Source organism: Gossypium arboreum, chromosome 12 (genome assembly GCF_025698485.1).
Source record: "Gossypium arboreum isolate Shixiya-1 chromosome 12, ASM2569848v2, whole genome shotgun sequence".
Classification (NCBI taxonomy): domain Eukaryota; kingdom Viridiplantae; phylum Streptophyta; class Magnoliopsida; order Malvales; family Malvaceae; genus Gossypium; species Gossypium arboreum.
The window spans coordinates 271,023-288,256 of NC_069081.1; the positions used below are offsets into that span (position 1 = coordinate 271,023).

General features: G+C 33.6%; 3 protein-coding genes across 6 annotated transcripts; 1 reads left to right on the forward strand and 2 right to left on the reverse strand.

Moving 5' to 3' along the window:
* Positions 1–125: 125 nt before the first annotated feature.
* Positions 126–5,902, forward strand: LOC108479692 (uncharacterized). 3 transcript variants are annotated; one of them, XM_017782427.2, is made up of 12 exons: positions 126–652; positions 733–879; positions 980–1,094; positions 1,188–1,282; positions 1,501–1,625; positions 1,769–1,806; positions 2,701–2,936; positions 3,206–3,299; positions 3,413–3,603; positions 4,293–4,512; positions 5,236–5,403; positions 5,601–5,902. In XM_017782427.2, the coding sequence occupies exons 1-12, from the start codon at positions 434–436 to the stop codon at positions 5,621–5,623; spliced, it is 1,671 nt and encodes a 556-aa protein (XP_017637916.1). In that variant the 5' UTR covers positions 126–433; the 3' UTR covers positions 5,624–5,902. The 3 variants fall into 3 exon arrangements, with proteins under 3 accessions (XP_017637916.1, XP_017637914.1, XP_017637915.1); XM_017782425.2 differs by having other exon boundaries at positions 129–652; positions 5,609–5,902; XM_017782426.2 differs by having other exon boundaries at positions 129–652; positions 1,522–1,625; positions 5,609–5,902.
* A 1,887-nt stretch (positions 5,903–7,789) lies between these two features.
* Positions 7,790–12,128, reverse strand: LOC128285181 (uncharacterized). Its single transcript, XM_053022570.1, has 2 exons — positions 11,780–12,128; positions 7,790–11,604 (listed from the first exon to the last, which is right to left on the reverse strand). The coding sequence occupies exon 2, from the start codon at positions 11,449–11,451 to the stop codon at positions 10,429–10,431; it is 1,023 nt and encodes a 340-aa protein (XP_052878530.1). The 5' UTR covers positions 11,452–11,604; positions 11,780–12,128; the 3' UTR covers positions 7,790–10,428.
* A 2,093-nt stretch (positions 12,129–14,221) lies between these two features.
* Positions 14,222–16,824, reverse strand: LOC108476982 (uncharacterized). Of its 2 annotated transcripts, none has more exons than XM_017779379.2 (3): positions 16,407–16,824; positions 16,118–16,261; positions 14,222–14,457 (listed from the first exon to the last, which is right to left on the reverse strand). In XM_017779379.2, exons 1-3 carry the CDS (start codon positions 16,551–16,553, stop codon positions 14,314–14,316), a joined length of 435 nt encoding a protein of 144 aa, XP_017634868.1. In that variant the 5' UTR covers positions 16,554–16,824; the 3' UTR covers positions 14,222–14,313. The 2 variants fall into 2 exon arrangements, with proteins under 2 accessions (XP_017634868.1, XP_017634867.1); XM_017779378.2 differs by having other exon boundaries at positions 16,389–16,800.
* Between the last annotated feature and the right edge of the window lie 410 nt (positions 16,825–17,234).

Sequence of the window (17,234 nt, forward strand, 5' to 3'; positions counted from 1 at the left end):
AAAAATAATGAGGTGGATATTACATAAATCGTAAGTGGAAAATAGAAAAAGTGATTTGGCAGTGAGTTTGGGATTCTGCCAACCCATATGCCCATGGTGACTAAAATGAAACTTTAGTACTTAAATTGCAAATTGTATTTAGATGCCTAAAATAAAATTTTATGATAATTGGGTTACTATATGTGCAGTTTACCCGCTAGCTTTATTTCCGCCAGCAAAGAGGAGTGCAAAATATAAGTTAAAAGATTCCAGAACAGATCTACGCTGGTACCGAACTTCTGCTTTGATAAAATAAGCGAGTGTCTCTCTGGTATTTGTATGTTTGTTTTAATTTGAACAACTCAGAAAAAAAAAAAAAAGTCTTCTTTTTCTTTTGTTTTCGATCTTGGAGCTCCCATAAACCCTAACCCGAGAGACAGAGAAAAGGAAAACTATGGCGCCGCCAGCAGCAGCGGGCGGAGGAGGAGGAGGAGGAGGAGGAGAAGGACAGCAGCCGCGACAGCAGCAGCAACAAAATGGATTTGGACAGACCATAACTGGAATTATTAGGATCGCCGTGTTTTGGTACTTTGCTTCTAAATTCTTTTCTCCAAAAAAGCCAACCGATCCCTCTAACCTCATCTCCAATCTCTTCCAGAAGGGCGAAGCCCTGGTATGTTGGTTTCATCAAATTTCACTAAACAAACTAACCCAAACCCATAGTTTTAAATTATTTTTGGGTTCTGTTTTTAGGATATGTGGCTTTATCTTTCTGAGCATGAAAAGTTCAATGATTTTGGAAACGAAGCTTCTCTTGTATGGCATGAGATTAACATTCCTTATGTCACTTGGGGTCCTGAAAGTACCCGTACTCTTTCTTTGAAATACTATCCTTCCCAGGTAACTTGTTTAAGAATGTTTCCTTTTACTTGCTTGCAATTTGGTTGTTTGTTGCACTCTTACAGTTAACGAACATGATCAATATGCGTTAATCTTTCAGGCCTTGAAAAACAATGGCAGTCTTTATGCCCACGTTTTCTTTGCACGCTCTGGTTACCCTCCAGATCCTAATGACCCTGAATTCCAGCCTCAAGCTACCTTTGGGAGGACTCACTGTGAGTCTCCCTTTCTCCCAAAAGATTCTTTTTCCAATTGCTGGAGATAATGGTGATCAAGTAACCAAGTAACCTCCTTTTAATTCATTTCAGCTGTTGTGGCATACTTACCCAAGTCAAGATCAGATAAGAGGAAAAGTCTTCTTGGAAACACCAAAGAAGGGGAAGCAGTTGAATCTGTGGCTATGGTTTGTTCTTTCCTAGTATAACTTATTTCATTGATGGATGTTCTTTCTTTTAAGAAGTTTGGGTTCAAGTAGAATAGTCCTAATCTTTCTTGGTGTTTATGTGTTTGAACTTTGAATTTCGTTTAATGTTCTTCATGATAGCATCTCTTTCATTTTTGTTCTCATATGTGCTTCAAATACCCTTGAATTATGCAACAATATAATGATAATGGTTTTAGCACGGAACCATGCTGCTTCAGGTGGCTGATGATGCTGAAACTGACTCTAAAGACGATGGCCCTGACGAGTGGATTGCTTATTGGAAACCAAATATCACCATTAACTTGGTTGAAGATTTCACACGGTAAGTTTCAACTTAATGTCTTGCTTCTGTAAATGTTCTGTAAACATATGCTTCAATGTTGTTTATTTTTTATTATTTGGTATGAGTTTATGCCAGTGGTTTTGGAAAATTAACTATTTTCTTTTGCCTTAATTCTTTTCCAGATATGGGCACAATGCTGTACCACCAAATATTGCTCCTTGTATCCTTACATTCCTTATCTCAGTTATGGTTATTGAGTCCTATATAATTCTGCACTTTCTTAGTTTATTTTTGTAGTCTTATGAGTCCTTTGTTTGTTCTTCAAAGAATGTTTAGGTTTTATCTGGTATGATTTGGATTCAGGGACATCTTTTTCTTTTGGAAATATAAATTTGGTCAAGACTCAGTCCTATATGAAAGTGAAGTTATGTATAAGAGTTAATCTAGGAAGGAAAGTCAGATTATTGAAGGATGACAATTCAGCTCAGCCACTCTTCTCGACACTAGTATAGATTGTAACTAGATAGTGACTATTGAAGACTAGCTCAGCCATTCTTGTCATTGATTAGTATAAATAAGTACCGTATTGGAGCTAATCTAGGAAGGGAGTTTACAGGATTACAAAGCATAGTTTGAAGCTACTTTGCCGTATCATCTGTATTTTCAGCAATTGTTGATTGATCAGAATATAGACTTTTATAGTTTTGCTCAGCTGTAATAGCATTTCTGTACTTGAAGACGTAGTGGAACTTATCCAACCCAACTAAGCCTTTATGCCAGTTCCTCATTCAGTTGGGTTTGGCTATATGAATTTTCTCCATTATGACTTTTTCTGGTAAACTCTTCATTCTAACTAATTAAGGCTCTATGCATTTTTTTAAAAAGAAAAATTTTGTGCCATGACGATCAATTGATTCTTTATTGATCCAATCAAATTGTTGTGTCTTGACTTACCAATGCCCTAATTTTATTGTATATTTTTTTATAGAAAATAATTTTATTGTTGTGTCTTGGCTTACCAATGCCCTAATTTTTTTGAGAAATTCCTGTGTTTCCTATTTTGTAAATGAGCTGCAGCTGCAGAGCTTTGAGTTTCTTGACTTCAAATTTGCAGACTTAAATATTGAGCCTAGTACAGGAAATTACTACCCGACCATCTTCTTCAATGAATTTTGGTTACTTAGAGATAAATTGATTGCAATTAATGAGTCGGTCACAGAGTTGCCATTAAATTTGGAGGTTGGCCCCATAAGCATGATGAAGTGGCAACTATTCCTGCAAATTGACCAATCATTCCAAATTCATCGTAGTTATGGAAGCATGCTTGAAGGCGAGGCAGATGAACTAAAGGTAATTCTTATTTTTTATTATTGTGGAAAACTTAGATATCTCAGAAGTGTGTATGATTTATGACTATCGAAAAAGGTTAAAAGTATGTTCATATGATAATACTTTTTTATGTCAAAGTTACATTTTAAGAATTTAGAAACTAAAAAGTATCTCATTTTTCATGAGAGCAACTAACCCTAAACCTTGAACTTCTACCTTGAAGTGAAGAATTCTTTTATTTGCGTCTAATTTCTCTGAGTGCTAACTATATACTTGATCAATTTTTGTAGAGGGTCTTCTTAGAAGGAAATCCGTACTTGCTAGTGATCACCATGGTTGTTTCTCTGCTTCATTCCGTGTTTGATTTCCTGGCTTTCAAAAATGGTAAAATAATTCTGTAGTTTTGGAGATTTTTTATCCATACATGGATGAGTTTTGATAATTTTCTCATACACTCTGGAAACAAAGGTTTAGGATGTTGGCTTTCTTCTCTGCAGATATCCAATTTTGGAACAAAAATAAGTCTATGGAAGGACTGTCTGCAAAGTCTGTTGTAGTGAGCTTTCTGTGTCAGCTCGTTGTTTTCCTCTATTTACTTGATAATGAGACCTCATGGATGATACTGGCAAGTTCAGGAATTGGTGTCTGCATCGAATTTTGGAAAATAGGGAAAGCAATGCACATAGAGGTATGAGCTCATTTTTGCATTTGTTTTTCTAAGTATTATTTGTATTGTGAGCATCCTTCCAAGAAGGAAAAAAGCAAAAAGGGCTTGTTTTTAGATGCATTTATTCCGTAAGTTTGATGATGAATGAGATCATTCTGTGGGTCTGTCTGTTAAACTTTCCTGATACTGTGAGGATATAGGTGACCATGCTTTCTTCTTGGTTAACTGAGTTCACTCCTAAAATGTATTTTATGTTGAAAGACCATTATTTTGAGGATTGTAAATGTATTTTGATTATGCTTTCACATTCTACCTGTAACTGAATGCAGAAACCGTCATTTTCAATCTGCTGTCAAATCTTTAGGAGGCTCATTATGTATGAATGCCTTTTCCATGCATGTTTCTTGTTTAGATGCCTCGTTCTTCTTCTATTTTTTGTTGTTGCTTGAAAAGTAAAAATAGAACAATCATTCTTCTTACTTTTTTTCAGTACCAATCTAATTGTTTGTCTACTCTGGAAGTCTTCTTATTCTGTCCTTTTCTGGAAGTGTGCATGAAATGTTATGTGGATCCTATGTCGTCATTACCTTTTATTTGAAACTTGATCTTTAGACTTTGATGGTGTTATGTATAGGCTAAATCTGGTTATCTGCAAACTTGTAATTTATTGAAGAGTATCTAAATCTGTAACAATTCCTTTTCATCTTCAGATTGATAGAAGTGGAAGGATACCTATGTTGAGGTTTCGAGATCGCGATTCGTATGCAAGTAATAAAACTAAGGAATATGATGATATAGCAATGAAATATCTATCCTATGTGCTCTTCTTCCTTGTTGCATGTTTTTCTGTTTACTCTCTTATGTATGAGCGCCATAAGAGCTGGTATTCCTGGATTCTCTCTTCACTCACTAGCTGTGTATACATGTTTGGTAAGCCATCTGTCCTTTCATGTTTCTTGCTTTGATACTTCTGTTAGTTACCCACTGTCAACTCCAACTTAACATAGTGAAAGTCTGATGTTTTGAAAGTTGGACAAGACCATGACAATTCCTATAAAAAATTTCTTTCCTCAGGGGCCTTCTAGTGTAGTAAACTGCTTTTTTTTAATGGAAAAAAAAAACTCTATGCATTATGTAACCTTTGATCCTTGGTCTCTTTCTATGTTTCTCTCAAGTCTGTTGCTGGTATAAAAATTCTGGTCAACAAAAAAATTATGGCAAATCATGTGTCGCCAGGCTTAGATAAAAGCTACCTATGTTGTTGTTAGGTAGAAGACAAAAGGTTATACCTTATAATGGGGTGAGCAAGGAGCCGTCTACATTAACATTACTAGTGGAAATTTGGTCCATTTTGTTGAAATTCAACTTGGGTTGCCTGTTTCATAATATCTGATCATTACATAAATTTTTTTATTATCAGGCTTATTAGTTATATATCATGACCGAAAGGGGATGGCAAAATTGATTATTTGTTCTTATGGCTAAAAAAATTGGTTTGGGCAATGATCTTCAACTTCTGCTTTCCAATATTGATGCTGGGTTCCTTTTACATCTAATAACTGTTACAGAAAGTTTGAGGTTTATTTATTTGCTGCTGGATTTTCAATTGACCAACTTAAACCGCAAAAATCTGCGCTCCTATGTTTTTGGCAGGTTTTATTATGATGTGCCCTCAACTTTTCATAAACTATAAGCTTAAGTCTGTAGCTCATTTACCCTGGAGGCAAATGACTTACAAGTTCCTCAACACCATCATTGATGATCTCTTTGCATTCGTCATAAAAATGCCAACACTTCACCGGCTTTCTGTCTTCCGTGATGGTAAGATATAATTCTCCTTTCTTTTTAATATAAAAGGAAAAAAAATATGCTTTGCTTGGTTGTGAGAAAGGAAAGGAGGAAAGAAAAAAAGTGCTGTAATCTGAATTGAAGATCATTCTGGATTAAATGAAACGTGTTGTTTTTACTTGAATATTTCTGGTGTAAATCACGTTCTCATTCTGATTGTGATGCTTAAGTTTTGCAGATCTTATATTTTTAATCTACCTGTACCAGAGATGGGTATATCCTGTGGATAAAAAACGTATAAATGAATTTGGTTTTGGTGGTGAGGATGAGCATGGTCAGACGTCTGCCATTGCCGATCAAGATGACAAGAAAACCAACTGAGCTTACGCCCTATTACATTTTGCTCTAGCCACTCTTTAGTGCCAAAAAGAAATGCAAAAAACAAAAAAGAAATGTAAAAGATTCTGGTAGTGTGACCATGATATTTTGTAAGAATTTTAGAAGTTTAGACTAGAAAATTGTTCACTAAAAATTTTGGTTACAGGTCGTTGGCTATTCTAATAGCAGGCAGCCGATATCTTTTGCTTTTACTCCCCCTGATTTCCTTTGCTTTTACTTGCCATTTTTGTTTGACCATTTGAAACTTGAGCCAGGTGCATACTAAGTCCATAAAAAAATTGTCTATGCCACTGCCGTCACCATTTTTTCTCATTTCTCTTCGGTTTTTGTTTCACTCACTGGAAAAATAAAACTCTCTGCCTTCTCAACACTGTTACGTGGTGACCACTGTTGTTGATCTAGCTTGGCGGAGTTGACTCATCCCTTTATTCTGGTGACACTCAACGTCTCGTTTCTTTGGGTTCGATGTGTTCGTTTAGAAGAGCACAAAATCATCCTTGTCAAAATTGCAGCACCAGTGAGGGGTATGCCGATTTAATGGCTGATACCAGCAGTGATGGTGTTGGGATACCATTTGTTTTTTGGTACAAAGACGAGAGTTTAAACTAAAGCATTGTTACAAATGACTAGCCTTGCTATAGTAATTCCTTGCACATCTTTTAACAGCGTACTGCCAATATCCTCCTGTGGTTCTTCAAATATGTGAATAGAAATCTCATAGAAATCGCCTGCCCTTTTTCTACGCACTTTTCATGGCCCTTTTTCCTTTTTACTCGAATAAGGAACGTGTAACATCACTTTTTTCTTTTTACTTTTTTTTTAAAAAAAAAAGCAAAATCTAAATTTTCATTAAATTAAAAGGAAGAATATCTTTTAATAAAATTAAGTCAACAAAATAATTTCTATTGATTTTAGTGAAAGTTAGTTTTTAATAACAAAAAATATTTTTATTGATTATTACATTGAGGTTTTGGTAGATAGTGTAGATTTGGATATCTGTAGTCGTTCGACTTATTTTTTTAATTCAAATATTACAAATGCAAATAATATTCGGATTTAAATATTTCAAACTACTATTTACAATATATTCAAAGCGGATGTAAATTTTGATTCTAGGATGTCCATTATTTAAATCTACTTTACTTTTGCAAATATTTATTAGAAAAATATAACTATCATCTTTTTGTTGTCTTTTATAAAATAGTATTAAAAATTAATGAATTACAAAAATGAAGTGGGAAACAAATTAATTAAAAAATGGGGTATTTTTTACAGTTGTTTTGAATGCCATTGATGAACCTCTTTTTAAAAAAAATTTGACAGAAAAATAAAAAAATTTATGGTACAGTTTGACACATTGACAACACTAGTAAATTTAAAAAAAAAATCTGATAGTAAAAAAGCAGCTGAAAAAATGAAAATAAAAATAAAAAACTTTGGTTTATGGTTCTAACACCAAAGAACAGCCTTTCTCACTACCTTTAATGCATCAATGACTTTTCCATGCATTTTCCCTACATTTAATTTTTTTCATGCATTTAATTCCTAAAATAACAGTTTTTATTTATTTATTCAAGGAGTGTTTTTTGACACATTGACAGTACCAATTGAAAAATATATTTTTCTTACTTTTTTAGTTTTTTTTGTTAGATTTTTTTTAAATTTATTGGTGTCATCAATGTGTCAAAAGTCATCAAAGTTACTGTAATAAACACTCCATTTTTGTAATTACTTTTTCCCACTTTGTAATTAATTAATTTTAATATTATTTTTATAAAATCCCTTTTGTGGATAACAAATTTGGATATCCATCATCTAAATATGTTTCACTTTTGCGGTTACGATTTCAAATTCAAAATTCGAATCAATTATTATCTTTACTTTTATTTTTATTTTTTTACTTACTAAATGTATATATTTAATTGATTTTTATAATTGGTGGATAATTTAATAAAATTTGATTCAGATAGAAATATTTCAACTTAAGGTGGATAATAAATATTTCAGATTTTAAAGCATATATTAAAATTTTAAAATAATTCCAATTTTTGTAAAAGTTTTTTGGTAAACAAGAACAGCACTAGGCGATTACAATGAAAAACATAAAACTAAAAACCTAAAATATATTTTTGAATTAAATCCCGCACTGCTTGAGGAGATATGAAGAACACCTGGATACTTGTGAATCCTATAGCAGTATGTTAGGTCATAAAATTTGCAACTTCATTATGAGCTCTAGAAACATGAGAGATACAAACCTTCCAATTCTTATGCAACAGCTTATGAATAGCCCGTAATTCTACAATATGACTAGCAATAGAGTTAACAAATTCAAGCTCAACCTGTGGATAGTCCCAAGCTAATCGAAGCCCTTCTAACATCGATCTCGCTTCAATCCTATACACTTCATCTTTCCCTAATGCATCGAGTAACCACATAACCAACTACCATCAGCATCTCAAATAACTCCCCCAACTGCAGCCGAGTGAGCGCTAGTTAAAACTGCACCATCCATATTAAGCTTAACCCAACGACTCTCCGAAGCTAACCATTTTGAATCAGAAGCCATAGAATTCGAATGGAACATAGCCATTGAGGGTGGTGAATAACTTCTCGTCCAACTGATACCTGTATCTACCGCATCCTGGATAGAGCTATGACTACTGGAAAACACAAACATATTCCTGTTTTTCCATAATAACCAACAAACTATAGGAAACAATGTTTGCCAATCAATTTCAGGAATACCACAATTCCCTATATTCTGCAAGTTCCAAGCAACACATTCATGAAAAGGTAGTGAGAAGAAAATTACCTGTTTATGAATTTGTACAACTGAATTCCAAACTGCCTTGGGAAACGAACAATCTCTAACAACATGTAACTCTGTTTCAAATGTACCATTGCATCGAGGACATTAGCCCTCCTAACCCATAAGTCTCCTAACTCTCTTGGAATTAGTTAACAACTTGTTTTTCCACAATAGCCAAATGAATACTCTAACTCGCTGAGGAGCCTTGGCTTTCCAAAACAGTTTCCAGATATTAGTTATTATTCGAATCAAACTGGTATATACCTCTATAAGTTACTGACATGGAAAAGCATTTCTGGTAGCCTATCTCCACGATAAACGATCATTTCCCGCATCCAGAAAGGGAGGTAAAACCAAAGCAATTTGCATCACAATTGGTTCTGGTAGGAAATTTTTAAGACGTTCCAATCAAAATTCCCAAATTCATCCACTAAATCATATACTCGTATAGTGTCATCTGGTTGCTCGGATCCCATGTAGAAATTCCTTAAGAGGACTCACCTGATAAATCCAATTATCATTCCAAAAGTTTGTCAAGGCTCCATCACCAATGGCCTAATAAACATTATCCACCAAATCCTGCCAAACCCACATTAAAGACCATATGTAGGGGCAGTTACTCCTATCAATTGAAATCGGTAGCACCCCACAAATCTTGTACTTGCTGATCAAAATCTTAACCCATAAGTTACCTGTCTTGGTCAATAAAAGGAAATCGAGTTTCAAAAGGAATAACTTGTATTGAACAATTAAACTTCGTAAACCCAAACCCCTAGTCTCAATCGGGCGGCAGCATTCATCCCATTTTATAAGGGTCGGTTTCCTAACATCAAACAAAGATCTCCAAACAAAGATCCCCAACTCCAACTCTCTTATGCATAATCGGAAGACCAAGATACATCCTCAAATCCTCCACACGTCCAAAACCCACAGTCTTGCATATATCTGAAGCAACTATTTCAGGAACATTAGGCGAGAAAAAAACCTGAGATTTATTCTTATTCACATTTTCTCCTGAGAAATGACAGAAAGTATTCAAAAATTATTTATCATGTCAGACTGCTTCGGATCCGCTTCACCAAATAGCATTAGGTCATCTGTAAAAAATAAAGGTCATAAACCTGGACCACCCCTAGATAAAACCAGAGGCCTCCACCTCCCGTTATTCATTGCTTCATCAATAAAGTGCACCAATCTCTCCATACATAGAATAAATAAGTAAGGAGATAGGGGATCTCCTTATCGTAACCCCCTAGTAGGCCTAAATTCATCCGTCACCATACCATTCCAGAGGACTTGGAACGTAACCGAAAACACACAATTCATAATTACCGTAATCAACATGGGTGGTAGTCCTGCTTCTGAAAGTGTATCCTTCAAAAAGTCCCCATGAATTCTATCGTACGCCTTCTCGAGATCAATTTTAAAGATCATCCCAGTTTTTCTTCCTTTAAAATTCCTCAGAGAACGAACCACCTCTTAAGCAATGACAATATTATCTGAAATGCTTCCACCCATCATGAAACTAGCTTGATTTTGTTGAGTAAGTCTCGACATTAACAGTCTCATCCTGTTGACAATTGACTTGGTAATTATCTTATATAAAACCGTACAAAGGCTGATTGGGCGAAATTGAGTGATTCTTTCTGGACTATCAACCTTTGGGATAAGAACAAGGAGAGTTTTATTAATCCTATGGTCCATTGGATAACCTCTGAACACCTGTCGTACCATCGAAAAAACTGAAGAACCAACAATATCCGATTGAGGTTGATAAAACCTAGCATGAAAACCATCAACTCCAGGAGATTTAAGCGGGGCCATACCAAAAACAGCAGTACGGATTTCTAAATCTGTATCTCCATATCAAGACTACCTTTTTCAACTAGAGATAAAACCTGGAATTTACCTCTGCAAGGCAAAAAACCATCAACTGAATAATCCATGGCAAACAGATTCTTATAAAAACCCACAACATGTTGTTTCAGTAAAACAAGATCAAAACACCAATCAGTCCCATCCACCTTAAGACCCTCAATTTTGTTCCTTCGACGTCTAGCTAGTGTCCTTCCATGGAAGTATTTGGTATTTCTATCACCATTTAAAAGCCAAACTGACCAGGATTTTTGAAACCATAAGAGCTTCTCATGCTTCAAAACCTCCTCTAAAGCTTGTCTCAATTCTATTGCCCGACTGCGAAATCTCCTATTCAGCCTTAACTCCATTAGTCTCTGTACAATCTTTAGCTCGTGAATCAATTGCTTCTTCCGACTAAAGATGTTCAGGTAGACATGATTGTTCCAGTTTTGGACCTTAACTCGAAAATTCTCCATCATATTCACCACGGACTCTTCAGAATTCCAGTTAGAACTAGCCAACATTCTAAACTCAGAGTGAAGCATCCAACTGTCAAGACACCGGAAAGGTCTTGTCCCCTCCACCTGGCGAGGTTTAAGGGACACAAAAATTGGACGATGATTAGATTTTAGTCGGTGTAGATTCCGAACCAAGCATTCAGGCGCAAAAATATCAAAACTAGAATTCTCTATAGCCTGGTCCAAATGTTGAGATAACCCTCCTCTACTCCAAGTAAAACGAGACCCACAATAACCCAGATCCCGAAGTTCATAATTGAACAGAAAATCCTGAGAAAAAAAAGCACATCTATTTCTAGATGTAGCCGAGCCACCTCTCCTTTCTGACACATCCAAAAGCGAATTAAAGTCACCAGCAATGAGCCAAGGTTCATCACACGAATCAACTACCGAGTTCAAATGATCCCACAACATACGCCTATTACTCCTTTGGGGACTAGCATAAATTGTCAAACAATAGAATCTCCACGAATACTGGCTAGAGCCAATCCACATGTGAATGACCTGGGAATTTAATCCCAAAATTTTAACATGAACATTATCATTCCAGAGAATCCAAATACCACTCAAGAATCCATTCGTCTCAATTCTACAAGAGTTCAGATACCCCAATTTGCTAATAACTCCATCAACATGACAACCATTTATCTGTCTCAAATAAACAAAAGATATTAGGCTCAAACTCATGTCTATATTCATAAATAAATTTGTGGAAACAGGGATGACCCGCTCCCTAACAATTCCAAAAAATTAAATTCAAATCCATAAAAAAATAAATGATGAGAACAAGCATCAGTCATAAAACACAGCACTAGCAGCTTACCCCAACTTCATGATCAGGCACCGCTACCGAACTCGTACTCTCTGTCAAGGAAGCATTCTCCACATTCGACTACTCTAGAGCCTGATGTAAATTACCCACAATACCATTCATGGCTTCCGATAAATCCATCGAAGATTGCCCAATATGGCCGAATTTACCATCAGGTGGTTTCCTTATATTAATACTATCAGCAAGAATCATATTAGATCCTTCTCCCAAGGTTTCTTTCCCGGTAGCTCCAAATTTAAACAGATTATTCTCCTTCCCAGTCCATGTACCATGCGCCTCTATCTCTATCGCTCGAAAGGTCGTATACTTTAATTTATCCAAACTGGGCTTAAGAGGGACACTCTTGAAGTTTTCTTAACCCAAGACTTCATCATTACTCACACGGCCCAGCAGAATATATTACCAGACCCATTAAAATTTTTTCTTACATTCTTTTGGTAATGCGACATTTTAACAAATTTGCCCCAACTTTTAATGTTGAATTCATTTTAAAAACTATGGATCAGATTTTCCAATTCCTTAATATATTTTTAATAATATTTCAATTATATTTATATATATTTATGACTTAACCCACAAATTAGTATCTAAACTATACTCTTTTTTCCTATCTCCTAAACCTTTTTTAGTTACAAGTGGTATCTGAAATTTATTTTCCTCAAGTTAGATACCTCCATTAGTCCAACCATTAGCCAAATTTAAAAAAAAAAATTCAGAAAGCTTAACCTACAAATTGACATCTAAACTGTGCTCTTTTTTTTTTTTTTTTTTTTCATTTTGGTACCTACATATTTTTTTGATCAGTACTTAAACTATTTTTTCACCAAATTGGTATCTCGTATTAATTTAACCATTAAATTTAAAAAAAATAAAAATAAAATGACCATGTGAAAAAAGAACAAAAAGTATGATTTTCATTAATATATATATTTTCTGTATATTTTCTTTCGTTCTTCCTACTCTCACATTAGGTTTTTTTCTACAATTGTGAGCATTATAGGCTTCATGGCTTTGATCAAAGTTTTCAAATTTAAGCCAATGATCGACCGATCATGCTCCAATTTTTAATTTGACTGGTTCAATCAAATAAGTTATTAAAAAATTATAAAAATCATAACAAACTAAAAATATATTTCAAAAAATAAAGAATCGGTTCATCAAAATTTTTAGCTTAGTTCAACCAATCTAAATCTATATCAATTCGTAGGTCAATCAGTTCAACCCTTGTCTCTGAACTGATACTCCGACTAGTTTGATCCAGTTCTGGTCGATGAAAGAATTTTTTTATCCCATCAGGATGAGCAAGCAAGAGGTAAAGTTCAAAAATAGAATTAATCATTAACGTCTCAACTTCGCAAGGGCAAATTTCAAGTATGGTTGGCATTGCCAAACATTATAAAGGAAGAAGAAAAATTATAAAAAAAAAAAGTGAAACAATTTTAGAAATTATATGATGTGGCAATCTAATATTGGCTACAATATCTTAACGGATATAATATTTTAGTGTAAAATGAGAATGAAAGAATAGTTTAAATAACTAACGACAAAAAAAAAAACCTATATGCCAACTTGAGGGGAAAAAAGGTGTAATTTAAGTATTAATTTTGAATTAATTCTTGTTTTGAAGAAAACAAGAAACTTCATAGTAACCAAAGGAGGTACCAAAAATAGTTTAACACTGCTTGTAAAATAAAAATAAAAATAAAAAAAAGTTTTACGTACCAAGATAAAAAAAAGGTATAGTTAAGGTACAAATTTAAGTTAACCCTATATTTATTATTATAATATGAAGAAATTTATTATTTAGTCTATTATATAAATTTTGCCCAAAATATTATTTAAATAAAATTTATCATTCTTTTATATCATTTTAGTTAAAATAAAAATGTATTTTCTCTTTTCCTCACTCTGATTAAAAGAAAAGCCCTAACTATTTATAACTTTCCAATTTTAATTTATTTATTTAAGAAAAGGGATATAAAATTAATTTATTACAGAAATACATCCATTTACAAAAATAAATAAAATACTAAAATTTCAGCCTTTATGTATTAAATAATAATAATAATAATAATAACAACAACTTTTATAAGGATCATTTAGTAAAATGTACTTTCTAATAATTTTAGGTTCCGTCATCTAAACAGCAAAAGTTTATATTCTAACCAAATGAACTAAACATTATAATGTAACATATCCAGTAAGGTGCCAAGTAATTTTAGATTCCGTAAATCAAACACCTCATAATTGTTAAAGTTATTACTTTCTGCTTTCAAAAAAAAAAAAAAGTTATTTAGTATTCATCAGCCTGGCATATTTATGCATAAAACAATTAACTACTTGATCAAAGATGTCAATTATTAATGGTAGCAAGCAGTTTGAAGAACCACGCAAAACAAGGCAAGTTGTGGCAATATATGTAGAAAACACAAGTTATTTCATGTGAAATTCAACTAAAGGTCTCCCATAAAAGCAAGGAAATAATACATTTTATATATGAGGACGATTATTCATTAATATGTTATCTACATTTTACTTGGTAGAGGTAGATACATAGTATGACGACCTTGAGCTATAATTTTACCAGTACTTTTCTTCCTAAACTCAGCACTGAGGACAGCAACAGCCTTCCCAACATGTAAAGCCTTCGCTTCTATCTCAATATCCTCCTACATAGCAATAACATTACGCAAATTCATAAATGGCTTATGTATTATTTCACACAAGCTTGCTGGAAAAAAACACCACCACCACAACAACAATAATAATTATACAAATGTAATACAATGTTCTAGGGTTGATGGCCAATTGTCATAAACCTTCACCATCTTCAATTTAATAACTTGAGAGCAAAACCAATAAATTTAGAAGTGATATGCCAAAAAGAAAGGCTATATCTTAGAAAAAAGTGAGTGCATAAAGAAAAGGTAGCTAAATCGGTTACATCTTAGAAATAAGTGTATGCATAAAGAAAAGGTGGCTAAATTGGTATTTCTCTGCCATGTTCTGGACAGTGAAGTGCAAGGGACAGAAAGCAGATCACAACAATAAATTTCAGTTCATTTTTCAAGAGAGAAATATAGTTTAGATGCTAAGTAAAGTTGAAAAAGAAACAATGCATAGTTTAAATGCTAAGTAGAGTTGGAAAGAACGAATACAACTCTTATGCTGATGAATTTCATAAACACTTTGGCCATCATAGTAAGAAAAGAAAAGAAATGTCTACACAAATTACGATTCTAAGAAGAAATCCTTCCTGGTGAAAACATTTTGCTCATAAGGAGAGCCACTCCAGGGAACTAAAAGGGCTGTCTTTTGATATCCTAGATTGCACTTTGTGCCACATTACAATTAAGAAACGTGCAGCAATCTTGACAGCCAACAATTAATGGTCAAGGCTTTGCAAAAGGTATAACAGCATTATTAAGTATTAAAGGAAAGAGTCCTCTAGTGTTAGAAATACCGAAAACTTAAAAGAAATTAAGCAATGATCTGAATTTTATTCAATAGAAGACTTCCTTTTCTGTTTACATCAGTTGCTATTTATATAGCTTGAGTAATGAATCTCAACTAAGCTAAATTCTTGAACTAACTGCTACTAACAACCATTATTATGCTACTAACGACCTATTAGTTATCTTAACAAGAATTTACCCAACTATTAGCATTTTAGCATGTGAGTCGTATGCTAATATTCTCCCTGCTTTCCTTTTTTTTTTTTTCTAATATCTAGTTGCTCTCCTCCAACCCTGTCAACACTTCAATAAACTTTTTCCCCGAAACTAGATCATTGGAGGGCACACTAAAACAACTCCAGGGCCCGTTTGTGTTTCTTTGTCCTGAAGTCTCTCTTCTCACATCAAGTTTAAATATATCAAGTTCACTCCTCAATGATAACAACATAAAATGATTTTAATTAGGATATAATACTAGAGAAATTCACATATATTTTATTTCCAATAGCTAGTTTGTTTATCCAAGAATGTCTACTATGCAACTGACTGAAACCCAACAAGTGGTGAACATTGCAAAATACTGAACAAATTAAGGGGAAATTTGGAGCAGAAACTAAAAACTTTCAAGCGTAGTGTTAACAAAAACCAGTACCCTATCAAAAAAGACGTGTAGCAGCAATTAGCAACGGTATGAGACTTCAAAAATGTTGCAAAACTGGTCAAGATTCATGCCTATCTATGCACATAGAAGAAACTGCTCAAGCAAAATTTATTTTCACAGTAAAACATGAAAGTACCTCTTCCTTTTTCTTTTTTTTTCTTTTTCATTATTGTCACATTGTTACTATAAAATAAAAGCAGGAGCAATACTCACATCAGCATGAGCAGCATCCATGAAAGAAATATTGATCTCAACTGAAGTTCCAACGAAGGTACCTCCAGCAGTGTATATTGCTGCGGAGGAAACCAAGTCTACAAATGTCGCTACGGCTCCACTATGCAAGTAATTTCCCTCGTTCTTTGCACAAATATATTATAATCAGTAATCTAGAACATGAAAGGAAGGAATATCCATGGTTCTATTAATTTGCTTTCTAGAAATCTTAACCTAAATGGATGATTCATAAATAAGATCAGTGAATTACCAACAGACGAGGGGTGACCTTAAAAGAGCAAACGACGCGATTGGTTTCGATGAGTTCAACGCGGAGACCATGCATAATTAGGCGTTCGAAAAATCTCAAAGGCAGCTTATCTCCATCGATGGTGGCTGAGCTCTCCAAGTATCTCTTCACTTTTTCCACCTCCATCCCCTTCAGCTGTTTAGAATTTCATCCAATCAGCTCAGTCGTCACTCCACAAGACTAATTTTCTTCACTCAATTTCTTTTCTTCTTCTTCTTTTATTTCTCAAGGAGCTTTTCCGGCCGAAAACAAACAAACAAAGGACTGCAGCTAACATGACAGCCCTGTTCGTTTCCATGGATGACAGATCCACTTCGAGCCACAAAAAATAAATTTTGTTGCGAATACCAAAACTAGACTTAGCCTTAGTTTGGATGCGCCTTATGTTACTCTAGAGATGAGTTTGGATAGGCCATAAGTGTTTAGATTCAACCACAGTTATAATAAAATAAATATTTATATTTATTTATATAATATAACATAAAATAAAATTTTAAAAGATATATTTTAAATAAATTTATACATTTTTAAATAAATTTATTCTTTTAATCAATAGTATATTTTATTAAAAGGCACAATTTTTATATTTGTTATTTACTCTTTTTAATTACACATTGTTTTATTTTATTTTTTCGCATTTTCACCTAGATCACTTTATAAATGTGCAAAATATGTTTTTTTTCATTGTTTTGATTTTTTTTTTCAATTCACAGTTATTTTCTTAGTGTTCTACTGAAGATAATCAAAATATGAAGTATTAAAACATATTGTTATTGCTCAATATTTTTTAATTTTTAATTTTATTAA